General features: G+C 40.0%; 1 protein-coding gene across 1 annotated transcript in view; it reads left to right on the top strand.

Annotated features, from left to right (window-relative positions):
* The window catches only part of LOC133538166 (contactin-associated protein-like 5), a 309,867-nt gene extending 297,259 nt beyond the window's left edge, over positions 1-12,608 (top strand). The window contains exons 21-24 of the mRNA XM_061879527.1: positions 1,972-2,059; positions 2,143-2,343; positions 8,696-8,764; positions 11,939-12,608. Of these exons, the coding sequence (XP_061735511.1) occupies positions 1,972-2,059; positions 2,143-2,343; positions 8,696-8,764; positions 11,939-12,144 (564 nt within the window). The 3' untranslated portion in view covers positions 12,145-12,608. The remainder of the gene's footprint in view (positions 1-1,971; positions 2,060-2,142; positions 2,344-8,695; positions 8,765-11,938) is intronic.
* Positions 12,609-12,809: the final 201 nt, after the last annotated feature.

The raw sequence follows: 12,809 nt of genomic DNA, 5'->3' as shown, positions 1-12,809 counted from the left end.
ATTAATAGACCAAAAAAAAAAAGTAGCGAGTAGCAAGCTGAACGTAGATAAATGGAGCGGAGTAAAAGTAGCGTTTATTCTCTATAAATATACTCAAGTAAAAGTATGTTGCATAAAAACTACTCTTAGAAGTACAATTTATCCCAAAAGTTACTCAAGTAGATGTAACGGAGTAAATGTAGCGCGTTACTACCCTCCTCTGAGTACTAGTATTAGTAGTACAGTATTAGTACATTGGAACTAGAGTTACCTGCATGGTTCAGTTCCTGGTTTCCATTCTGCCATCTTGGGTTGCTGGCATGAGACGCAAGCGGAGGCTGACCATGATGGGAAATCCCAAAAAGAGGACACATATATGCGTGCCAAGGCCGGGACTAGGTGAACATTTGCCAATGATACTTGAACTTGCTTTATAAATATTTATTTAAATAAAGCATTTTTTCTCCTGTTAACATCAGTGTTGGCGCTAGGAATTATCAAAATGGGGTCCCATGGACCCCATCAAGTCATAAAAATGGGGTCCCACAGTACATTATTAGGGTCCCTTTTTTTTGTAAGCGTTTTGAAAACAAATGATAAACGTATACATTGTCCTGTTATATCTTACATTATATACTGTGTTTTGGAAAAAGGTTGTCATAAACATTTCTTAATTCATTAACAAAAATAATATAAAATCAAGACAAATTTGTAAACATATGTAAATGTATTCAGTTGTAAACATTCATTCACTTTCTTCTTTCCTTCATGGATCTAAACTTTACTGCTGCTGCTATTTTTTTCTATGTTTTTATTTAATAAGTTGTAGGTGTATTTATTTCAGTATAAAAGTGTAAAAAGTGTTTTGCTTGGGTCATGAAATGATGATAATGGTGTGCCAGGGCATACATACATTTTATATTTAACGCTTAAATCTCTGGAGTCTTCATCAACATCAATCTATTAATCAATCCATCAATGTTTATTTATATAGCCCTAAGTCACAAGTGCCTCAAAGGGCTGCACAAACCACAACGACATCCTCGGTAGGGCCCACATAAGGGCAAGGAAAAACTCACCCTAGTGGGATGTCGACCATGATGACTATGAGAAACCTTGGAGAGGACCACATATGTGGATGTCGAGCGGATCTAACATGAACTTCAGATCCCCTCATATCAAAATGTTTTAGTTTTTTTATGTTGTTGTATTTTTTTTGTTTTCCGCCCTTTTTTTGTCAAACAAAATGTTTGTTTTTTTATGGCAAATTAACAAAATAATCAAAATCTTCCACTAAAAATATTTTTCAAAGTGGAATATTTGATTGGGGGGGTGTATATTGTAGCATCCCGGAAGAGTTAGTGTTGCAATGGGTTCTGGGTATTTGTTCTGTTTTGTTTATGTTGTGTTACGGTGCGGATGTTCTTCTGAAATGTGTTTGTCATTCTTGTGTGGTGTGGGTTCACAGTGTGGCGCATATTTGTAACAGTGTTAAAGTTGTTTATACGGCCACACTCTGTGTGACCTGTATGGCTGTTGACCAAGTATGCCTTGATTGACAAACAATCCACTACCTCGCTCTCTCTGTCTCTGCCCCTCCCTCACGAATGTTGCTGCGTGCGCACACCTGCACAATTTCTTTTGTTTTTAGCCCCTCTTAACCCTGTACGTACATTGAAAACACACGCAACTTTGACACAAAACGCCGGACGTTTGAGACATTTAAGAAACCCCGCCCGGACAGTCCTGCAAAAGAGGATATGTCCAGGGAAAAGAGGTCAGCGTGCTAGCTATCGAGCTAAAAGCCCGAGCTATCCAACTTAATCGCCAGCACTGCTCTTGAGGTAGTTAGGGAGTGAGGTTTACTAACGTACACTTGGCCCAGTTTTATTAGTACTAGTAGTTGTATAAGTAGCAGTAATAGTCCAGTAGTGCTAGTAATCATAGTAGTACAGTAGTAGCTGATTGTGTATTTTGTCTGTATTCCAACAGTTAGACCAGGACATCCACAGAAAGTACACGTTGTCCTCAGATGGAGAACTGGTCTTGATCAGAACCTTGACGTTGGGCAGAGTCCTCAGTAAGTCGCCCATCTTGTTGCTGCTGTGACGCGGTTGAAGGTAAATAATAAATGTAAAGAAGCCTTTTTCTTTGTCCCTTTAGGATGGGAATCCTCCAGCGAGGAGCTGAGGGAGGCGGCTGACCAAGGTTTCGTGGGCTGTCTCTCATTGGTCCAGTTCAACAAGGTGGCACTGCTCAAGGCGGCGCTGACCAACCCTGGAAGCTCATTGGTCAGCGTGCGCGGCCCCCTGCTGCAATCCAACTGTGGCGCTCTGGCCGACTCCTCCTCGCGATCTTTGACAGGTGACCTTGAGGCTAACTTTAAGCCTCGTAGCAGCCACACCTTTTTTTGTGTATATGTAAACAATTATGTCGACAACCGCTTATGTCGACGTCGGTTTTACGAAAACAAGTACAATAAATTTATGGAAGACATTTTTGGAATTTTTATAAAAATGTGTACGTAACTTTCGTAGAAACACGTACGTTATGTTGGAGTACTTGTCTTCAGTATTCACGAAAACCTTACATGAGATTCTCGACGACGCAACCCTGGTTAGTTTTATAAAAACATGTACGTCATTAATTGTCTTAAATGTTTGCCAAACTTTCGATTTTTGACCTTATTTTGAGGGTTTAGAAAAAAAAGTGTACATAATGAAGTCTGGAAATGATCGCTGTGAAAGAAAACACCAACACGTACTTTACGTTTGTACAACACATTTTCTTCGGTATAGCTCGGTTGGTAGAGTGGCCGTGCCAGCAACTTGAGGGTTCCAGGTTCGATCCCCGCTTCCGCCGTCCTAGTCACTGCCGTTGTGTCCTTGGGCAAGATACTTTACCCGCCTGCTCCCAGTGCCACTCCCACTGCTTTAAATGTAACTTAGATATTGGGTTTCACTATGTAAATGTTGTGATCCGATGGTCGGATCATCACCGTATTGTTATTTTTGTTCCATTTTTATATCACTCTGCGGTTTGACATACTTAGTTCCTGTTTCGTTCGTTTCCATGGTCACTCATTAGTTTCAGCTGCTACTCTCTTTTCCAGCACACCTGTCTTTACTAATCACCACCTGTTTATAAGCCAGCGTTTTCTGTTCACTGATTGTCGGATCTTAGTTTTGTTCACATACATCTGTTTACGACTTGTCTCTCACTCTCGTTTTCGCTAGCTCTCACGCTAAGCTTTATTTTTATTCCTAGCTTTCACGCTAGTTGTTTTGTATTTCCTTTTGGTGCCCTTGTGCTTCGGTTTGTTTGTCCTAGCTTTCCATGCTAGCGCTTTTATTTGCCTTTTCTATTTGTATCAGTATTTTTGTTCATAGCTCCTTTTGTTTAATAAATCCCTTAGTTCTTACCTTTTTGCTGTGTTCTTGCTGACGCATCCACGGAGGACCGAATCCGGCATTACAATGCCACACAAGCGTAACAGTAAGATCCGACCAAAGAATGGTTCCTTCGCGTCTGGCAACCACGAGGACGCCTTCGATGAAGGTACATGGATTATGTTTCGGGCGATGGAGGCAGAGACTCTCCGATGCAACCCGGATGAAAGTATCATGTGGGGTCCGGATGGAACCCTGATCCCCATCGATGTTTCCCGGTCCGGTGAGTTTCCCTCCCGCAGCGCTCGCGCTCGTCCGCGTAGGCGGAAGCCGCGAACGATGGCTTCGTCCCGTGACAGTGACTTTCCCACTCCATGCCTCCCTCCTCATAAACACAGCAACCTACAGTCCGCATACAAAACCCCTACACCATTGTTTGGGGACCCAATAACACACTTTGCTAACAGTTTTACCGACTGGGCAAATTCTCAACTTGTGTCCCGCGCAGATGACGTCATTTCGTCGACGCCTCCCGGTAACGCAAACCCGTCCTCCGTTGATGACATCATCAATGAGGAATTTTTTTTGGAAGATTCTCTTTCTCATCCATTTTCAAATGACAATAACATTAATAATAAAATACAGAATTTCCAGGACATTTTTGCTTTTTATTATTCTGGTAAATCCCAACCATCTGCTTTTTCAACTCCACCTGTAAAACCTCATTCCCAGCCCAAGTCCAAGGTTTTTTCTCCCTTTTCAAAGGGACACTCTGGACAATATAGAGGGGAGGAGTCTGCCCGCCTCCAAACCTCCCACCACCCTCCCTTATGGTCAGTCCCTGACCACAGGGAACGGGTCTGGGATTCCCGTCTGGAGGGGGGGGCTATGGCCTATAGCTGTGTTGCGGAGGTAGCGCAGACGCTACCATTTCTTAAAACTGTCAAACCGCAACCTCCTATGAGGCCACCCTTACCTGTTTTTCGGCCCGTTAAACCGCTAGCTCCTCCTAGGCCGCCGCCACCTGTATTCCGCTTAGCTCTTCCTCGTAGACCTCCTCCACCTGTGTTTCCCCCGGCCAAGTCTCAACGGCCTTGTAGACCTCCTCCACCTGTTTTTCCCCCGGCCAAGTCTCAACGGCCTTGTAGACCTCCTCCACCTGTGTTTCCCCCGGTCAAATCACAACGACCAAGTAGACCTCCTCCACCGGTGTTCAGACTTGCGAGGTCATTACCTCCAGCACGTCCTCCACCACCGATGTTCGGCACTGTCCCTAACCTGGTTTTTACACCAAAAGTAGACTCTCGCCTGGTTTTCACACCAGAAGAGGTTCCTAACCTTGTTCCCACACCAGCTTCGGTCTCTCGCCTGGTTCACACACCAGCACCGAATCCTAGTCTGGTTCTCACGCCAGCAATCGACTCTTTCCTGGTCCTCGCACCAGCACCTGTTCCTAAGCTGGAACCCACTCCAGCACCAGCCTTAAAGCTGGAACCCAGTCCAGCATTAGCTCCAAAGCTGGAGCACACTCTATCACCAGCTCCAGAGCTGGAGCCCACTCCAGCACCAGCTCCAAAGCTGGAGTTCGCACCAGCTCTTAAGTTGGAACCCACTCCAACACCTGCGTCGACAACTGCGGTTTCCACGCCGACTACTACGCCTTCTTCCACGACGCCGACTACTACGCCTTCTTCCACGACGGCGACGACTACGCCGACCTCCACGACGGCGACGACTACGCCATACTCCACGACGCCGCCTTCTTCGGCTGCAGCACCTGCACCTCGGCTACAGCCAACGCCTCCTCCTCGGCTGAAGCCAACGCCTCCTCCTCGGCTGAAGCCAGCGCCTGCTCCTCGGCTGAAGCCAGCGCCTGCTCCTCGGCTGAAGCCAGCGCCTGCTCCTCGGCTGAAGCCAGCGCCTGCTCCTCGGCTGAAGCCAGCGCCTGCTCCTCGGCTGAAGCCAGCGCCTGCTCCTCGGCTGAAGCCAGCGCCTGCTCCTCGGCTGAAGCCAGCGCCTGCTCCTCGGCTGAAGCCTGCGCCTGCTCCTCGGCTGAAGCCTGCGCCTGCTCCTCCGCCGGCCTCTGCGCCTGCTCCTCGGCTGAAGCCTGCGCCTGCTCCTCCGCCGGCCTCTGCACCTGCTTCGGCTGCAGCCCCCGCACCTTCGTCTGCTGCTGCCAAGCCTCCTCCACGTCTGCCACAGGTGTGGCCTCTGCGAGGTCGTCCGCCTCGCCGTGCACCTCATCCTGCAAGGCGGCCACTGATGTGGCCTTTTCAAGGTCGGCCGCCAAAACTTTTTCGGCAGCGGCGTTCCATCCGCCGCCGCCACATTGCTATTCCTCGGTGGATTCGGGGACACGCGACCTGGTGACCCTCCGCCCTCCCTTCTTCTGCGGATTTTCTTGTTGTGGGGAGGGGGTTCTAGTTTTTCTTTGCATTCTTTGTTGTATTTTTTTTTTGGACATCTGGTATCTGTCTCTTTTGGGGGGGGATACTGTTGTGATCCGATGGTCGGATCATCACCGTATTGTTATTTTTGTTCCATTTTTATATCACTCTGCGGTTTGACATACTTAGTTCCTGTTTCGTTCGTTTCCATGGTCACTCATTAGTTTCAGCTGCTACTCTCTTTTCCAGCACACCTGTCTTTACTAATCACCACCTGTTTATAAGCCAGCGTTTTCTGTTCACTGATTGTCGGATCTTAGTTTTGTTCACATACATCTGTTTACGACTTGTCTCTCACTCTCGTTTTCGCTAGCTCTCACGCTAAGCTTTATTTTTATTCCTAGCTTTCACGCTAGTTGTTTTGTATTTCCTTTTGGTGCCCTTGTGCTTCGGTTTGTTTGTCCTAGCTTTCCATGCTAGCGCTTTTATTTGCCTTTTCTATTTGTATCAGTATTTTTGTTCATAGCTCCTTTTGTTTAATAAATCCCTTAGTTCTTACCTTTTTGCTGTGTTCTTGCTGACGCATCCACGGAGGACCGAATCCGGCATTACAATGCCACACAAGCGTAACAGTAAAAGCCCTTTGAGTGACTAGAGAAAAGCGCTATATAAATATAATTCACTTCACTTCCATTTTTTGCAAAAATGCCGAAAATGGGTTAGTTGACAACTACAATAATTACAATGAATAACTTCATACAGAGTTGTCTTTAATGTTTACTGAAAATGTACGTGAAGTTTGTCGTAGACTCTTCAATGTTTATAACACCTACATTAATATTAAAAATACAATGACTTGTTTTACGAAAACACGTACATTTAAATGTATGATACTTTTTTGTTTTAATTTTTCAGAAAAAAACATTTCGGATTACGTTTATAAAAACATGTATGTCATGAATTGGCTTAAATGTTTATGAAAATTATGATTGTACACATTTTATTTCACGTTTTTGTTATATATTTAATCATGTTTGTTGAAGTCCGTAAATTGTCGTTGTCAAAGAAAACACGTACATTCATAGAACACATTTTATTTTCATGTTTACAAAAATGTGTATGTTAGTTTTCTAGAAAACACGTACATTATGTTACTCCTAACATTCCTCAATATTTACAAAAACCTTACATCCCATTGTCAAACACTCTACATTGGCTAGTTTTACAAAAACACGTACATTGAATTAATAAAAGTTTGTTTTTTTACAAAGATTTGTATGTAATTTTCATACAAAACATGTTTGTTATGTTGGACTACTTGTCTTCAATGTTTAACGAAAATTATGATTTTACACATTTTATTTCTTGTTTTTGTTATTTATTTATACATAATGTTTTTTGTCCGTAAATTGTAGTTGTCTAAGAAAACACGTACCATACATTCATAGAACACATTTTATTTTCATGTTTACAAAAATGTGTATGTTAGTTTCGTCGAAAACACGTACATTATGTTACTCAGAACCTTTTTCAATATTTACAAAAACCTTACATCCTAATGTCGAACACTCTACTCTACGTTGGCTAGTTTTACGAAAACACATACATGAAATTTATAGAGGACATTTTTTGGATTTTACAAAATATTGTACGTAAGTTTCGTAGAGAACACGTACGTTATGATTGACTACTTGTCTTCAAAGAAAACATGTACATTGCGTTTGTAAAGAACTAAACTTTCTTCGATGTTTACCAAACATGCTTAGAATTGACTAAATGAATTAGAATGATGAACTTCATACAAAAATGTCTTTATTATTTACTAAAAATGTACGTTAAATTTGTCGTAGACTCTCTTCTGTGTTTACAAATCCTACATAATTAGAAATCTGTAAATGACTGTTGTCAAGAACAACAAACATGTACCTTACATTTGTAGAACTCTAAATTGTCTTAATTTTTTCTGCAAAAATGCTTAAAAGACCAATTCATTAGAACAATTAATATTAATTAGAAGTTGTCAATAATATTTGCTAAAAATATACGTTAGGTTTGTTGAAGACTCTTTGTTTACAAAACCTTCTTTAGTATCGATTAGTGATTCAAACTCCCGAAAACATTGACTTGTTTTACAAAAACAAATACACTAAATACATTTTTTTTGGTTTAGAAAAAATGTGTGGATTATATTTTTCAAAAACACATCTAATGTTACTCGAACTTGTCTTCAGTGTTTACAAAAACACACGTTTCATTATCAAAGAAAACACGTTTATTATATTTATATATACTGTACATTTTTTTGTAAAAAAAAAAAAAACACGTCCGCAATGTCAGTTTTTGTCTTCAATTTTTACGAAAACCCTACATCCCATTGTCAAAGACTCTAGTTAGTTTTACGAAAATATGTACAATAAACACATAGAACACATTTTATTTTCATGTTTACAAAAATGTGTATGTTAGTTTCGTAGAAAACACATACATTATGTTACTCCTAACTTTCTTCAATATTTACAAAAACCTTACATCCCATTGTCTAAGACTCTACATTTGTTAATTAACGAAAACACGTACATTAAATTTATCGAACACCTTTTTTTTTTATCAAAAATATGTACATAGAGAACACTTTATGTTCGACTACTTGTCTTCCATGTTTACGAAAGAAAAGGGTTACATTGGCTATGCTTATGGAAACACGTACATTGTGAATTCAAAGTTTACAAATGTTACGATTTTATTCAAAGTTTAAAAATAAATGAATGCATGATGTGTGTAAAAGTCTGTAAATTTTCCCTGTCAAAGAAAACACGTATGTCACCTTTTTATAATCCGAAATGTTCCTCCATGTTTACCTGCCTTCACGTCAAAAAAAACCCCCAAAAACCTTAAGCATCTTATTCTGATAAAAAAAAACATTTCTTCATTTTTTTGCAGATCAAACGCTGCCCGGGAAGGAGGGAAAGAAACATCGCGACGCACACAACGACGTGGCGCTCATCGCAGGTAACGCCTGCTCGCCGACACACATTGTTGGCGCTCGGAAAGGAAATATCAACAAGGTTTACTTGAGGATTTATTCCGTCATCAAAAAGAGTAGCGCGACTAAAAGAGTCCTCTCCTTCTTCCTGAGAAAGCAGACGGCAAACGTCAACAAAAGAATCTGTCTTGTTGACGCCAATCGATGGCAGCTTTTGCCGCACACATATTGATTTGTGGCAACCAGTATGACCGACGGTTATGTTTGGCATTGACAACGCTTAAGCTTTTTATTACTGTTGGGGATATTTGTAAATTGATTCTTGCATCCATTAAATCTGAGGTGACTATTATATTCACATTGAAAATAAAATAAAATAATTTACACAATTCTGTCAATCGGAGAGTAACCAAAAATATTAGTTTTAAATATTTACGCTTAATTTTGGGTCAATCCTCAGTTAATAATAGTTTTTTTTAGATTTATTGTAAATTAAAAAAAAAATAAATATAACTTTTAAACAATGGTGGCATAGTCAATTTGTATATTGTTTCAAATTTTAAATGACAAATATTATTTTTATTATCATATTTTTTTTTATAGATAATATATTTAACAGACAATTTTCAATCAATCAATCAATCAATCAATGTTTACTTATATAGCCCTAAATCACTAGTGTCTCAAAGGGCTGCACAAACCACCACGACATCCTCGGTAGGCCCACATAAGGGCAAGGAAAACTCACAGACCATTTTGAGCTTTTTTCCCCCCAATTATTAAAATTTATAAAAAAAATCTTGAACAGGTGTTATTATACATCTATTATTATTCATTTTATAAATAATAACAAAACATTGTTTGATATTTGAGCAGCATGTATCTTTTAAAGTAAAAAAAAACATATTTATTATTAGTAGTAATACTATTAAATAAAATTTAAAACCAAATTTTAAAGGTATATATTAATACTTTATTTGTTACATTTTAAGAAAATCTTCAGATATTAATATTTAATTTATATTTAATGGATTTGTTTCCTAAATAAATATAAATTAAATGGTTCCATAGTCCTATTGTACAGTAAATTGTTTTGAGATCTCAAATTTAAAATGTTTAAAAAAGTTTATATTTTTCTAAAGATTGGTTTTCTAAATATTAAATGTATCAAGCCAGCATCTTGAATAAAATATAATCAAAATAAACAAATCAATATTGCAAAAATATTATTATACGATATCCATCCATCCATTTCTACCGCTTATTCCTGTTGGGGAAGGGGGGCGCTGGTGCCTATCTCAGCTACAATCGGGTGGAAGGCGGTGTACACCCCGGACAAGTCGCCGCCTCATCGCAGTATTATACAATATACTTTTCATTATTTATTTTATAATTATATATATACATTTATGTATAATATTATAAATTATATATTTGAGCAGTATTTCCAGATTGAATAAATCTTTAAAAAAAATATATATATATATTATTATATTAGTAGTAGTAGTATAAATAAAAGTTATTTTTATCAGTTATTGCTGAATAATTATGTAATATTGATTATCAACTAATTATTTAGTAATCATCATTATAAATATACATATATTATTTATTAAAATATATACTCCATATGATAAAATATAATAATGTATAATAAAAAATATTAATTTGGTAAAGTTGTATTGATCTCATAAGATTGTGTTCCTAATGTTGTGTCCAGTAAAGCCGAAATACACTGCGGTACTAACAGGTGGTAACACTGCAGTAGTACATGCATCACAGACTCCGTACACTGCAAAAAGTCAGTGTTCAAAAACAAGAAAAAAAAATACAAAAATAAGGGGTATTTAACTTGAACTAAGCAAAATTATCTGCCAATAGAACAAGAAAATTTGGCTTGTCAAGACTTTCCAAAACAAGTAAAATTAGCTAACTTCAACAAACCCAAAAGTACCTGAAAATAAGTATATTCTCACTAATAACAAGTGTACTACTATACGAGTACGTATTTTCTATTGTTTCATTGAAAATAAAACGGCAAAGTCTATTTGGCTGTCATCTGTTTTAATGTGAGAAACAATTGTGTCAAAGTCATGATTTTGTTTTGAAATAATAAATTATTACTTTAAAAAGTAGTTTTATACTTGTGAGTGTTGATGACACAGCTATGGAACATTTGATATTCTATTTTCAAGCATATTTTACTCAATATAGGTCATCAAATCTCAGCTACAAGCTGTAATATCTTACTGAGATCATTTAGGACCTAAACACTTAAAACAAGTATAAAATCTTATGTATGGCCGCGCAAGTCCCAGGATGCCCAAAATGTCCCTAACACACCCAGCCTAGTCCCATCGGGAGGGGGGATGAAAGTTGGAAAAGTCAGCAAAAGTCCCCAAAATTTTCTAAATACCTACACAGGTTCGAGTCGCACAAGTTCCGTCGCCGGCCGGGATGCCCAAATTGTCCAAAACCCGCCCAGCAAAGTCCCACGGGAAGGTGGGGAGATAGGTGAGAAAAGTCGGGGAAATGTTCAAAAATCCCACCCAGGTTCGAGTGTTCACTCAAACTCAAACTCGAACTCGGGTGGGACTCGAACCTGGGTAGGTTTTTTAAAAATTTTGGGGGACTTTTGCCGACTTTTCTCATATTTTCCCCCTACTTCCCGTGGGACTTTGCTGGGTGCGTTTTGGACATTTTTTGTATCCCGGGATTTGTGTGGCCGGCGGCGGGACTCGTGGGACTGGAACCCCGGGGAGGTATTTTGGACACAATTGGGACTTTTGAACATTTTGGCCGCCTTTTCCCCCTCTTCTTCCCCGCCTTCCTGTGGACCATTGCTGGGTGTGTTTTGGACACTTGGACAAAAATAGTTTGAAGCATATTTTACTCAAAATAGGTCATAAAATGTGGGAAACAAGCTGTAGTATCTTACTGACATCATTTAGCAGCAAAACCCCAGTAAAAGACTCAAACATAAAATCTGCTTAGTGAGAAGAATTATCTTACCAGACAGAAATTAAGCAAATATCACCCTTATTTGAGATATTTCATCTTACTTAGATTTCAGTTTTTGCAGTTTAATCAATTATCGTTGCCAGCATCTATCTGCTCTGGTGTGTATCTGATAAAAAGCTGTTGCAAAAGACATCAAAGTGATCAACTGTCAGAGTAACGAGCTGCCAATGTTCCCCCAGGAGTGGTCGCGGCCGCCGTCTTCATCGGAGCGTGCGCCGTGGCCGCCGCCGCCCGCCTCTTCTACCAGCGGCGGCAGGCCAGGGGGAGTGAGGTCAAGCGGGAGGGCGCCGCTTCCGCCGCCGCCGTGTACACAGACTACCGCACTGAGATGCGCACGCACGCCGCCGCCTCCGTCAGGGACAACGTGAAGGAGTACTACATCTGACACCACATGCAGTGTTACATGTAATACAACATGCGGTAGTACTACATGTAATACAACTTGAGGTAACACTACATGGGACCTAACATAAAGGAGTACTACATCTGACGCAGGGTGTACACCACAAACAGGAAGTGGACGCAGCAACCACTTCCTGTCTTTGCAAAAAGGTAGACGATAAAAGGCAAGCAAGATGCTTTCCAACAGAGGTTTTTGTCCAGTGGGAGGAGCTCAGCCGGTGGAGAAGGAAGAAGGTCGAGGCCAAGCTGAAGTGTGCTTCATTTCAAAATAAAGGCGCACGGCTCGGACCTTGAGGAGCCAATTAAATGCGCGAGGCTCAAACTTTGTGTTCCACCTTTGATCTCCTTCTCCTTATTATTTTTACAGTCTTGAGCACAAAGGAAGATGTATTATATTCAGAGTAGGAGGAGTTGAAGAGAATGTGAATAAACAAAACAACTTTTAAAGGCGTGCAGTCTGTCTCCTAATTGACCTCCACTTCAACTTTGAATTTGGAGGTTCATTTGTGCCTTTATAATGGATTTTTTTTTTTTTTACACTGAATGTTTTGTGAACAAATTCAGTGTACAGTTCAGGATCGATTGCTTCAGCCTTAATTTACCGGAAGTGAGTCCTGCTTTTTGAAGCACCAAATTTTTATACATTTA

The sequence above is a fragment of the Nerophis ophidion genome, linkage group LG19 (genome assembly GCF_033978795.1).
Source record: "Nerophis ophidion isolate RoL-2023_Sa linkage group LG19, RoL_Noph_v1.0, whole genome shotgun sequence".
In the NCBI taxonomy this organism is placed as follows: Eukaryota; Metazoa; Chordata; class Actinopteri; order Syngnathiformes; family Syngnathidae; genus Nerophis; species Nerophis ophidion.
This window is presented reverse-complemented; position numbering and strand designations above follow the sequence as displayed.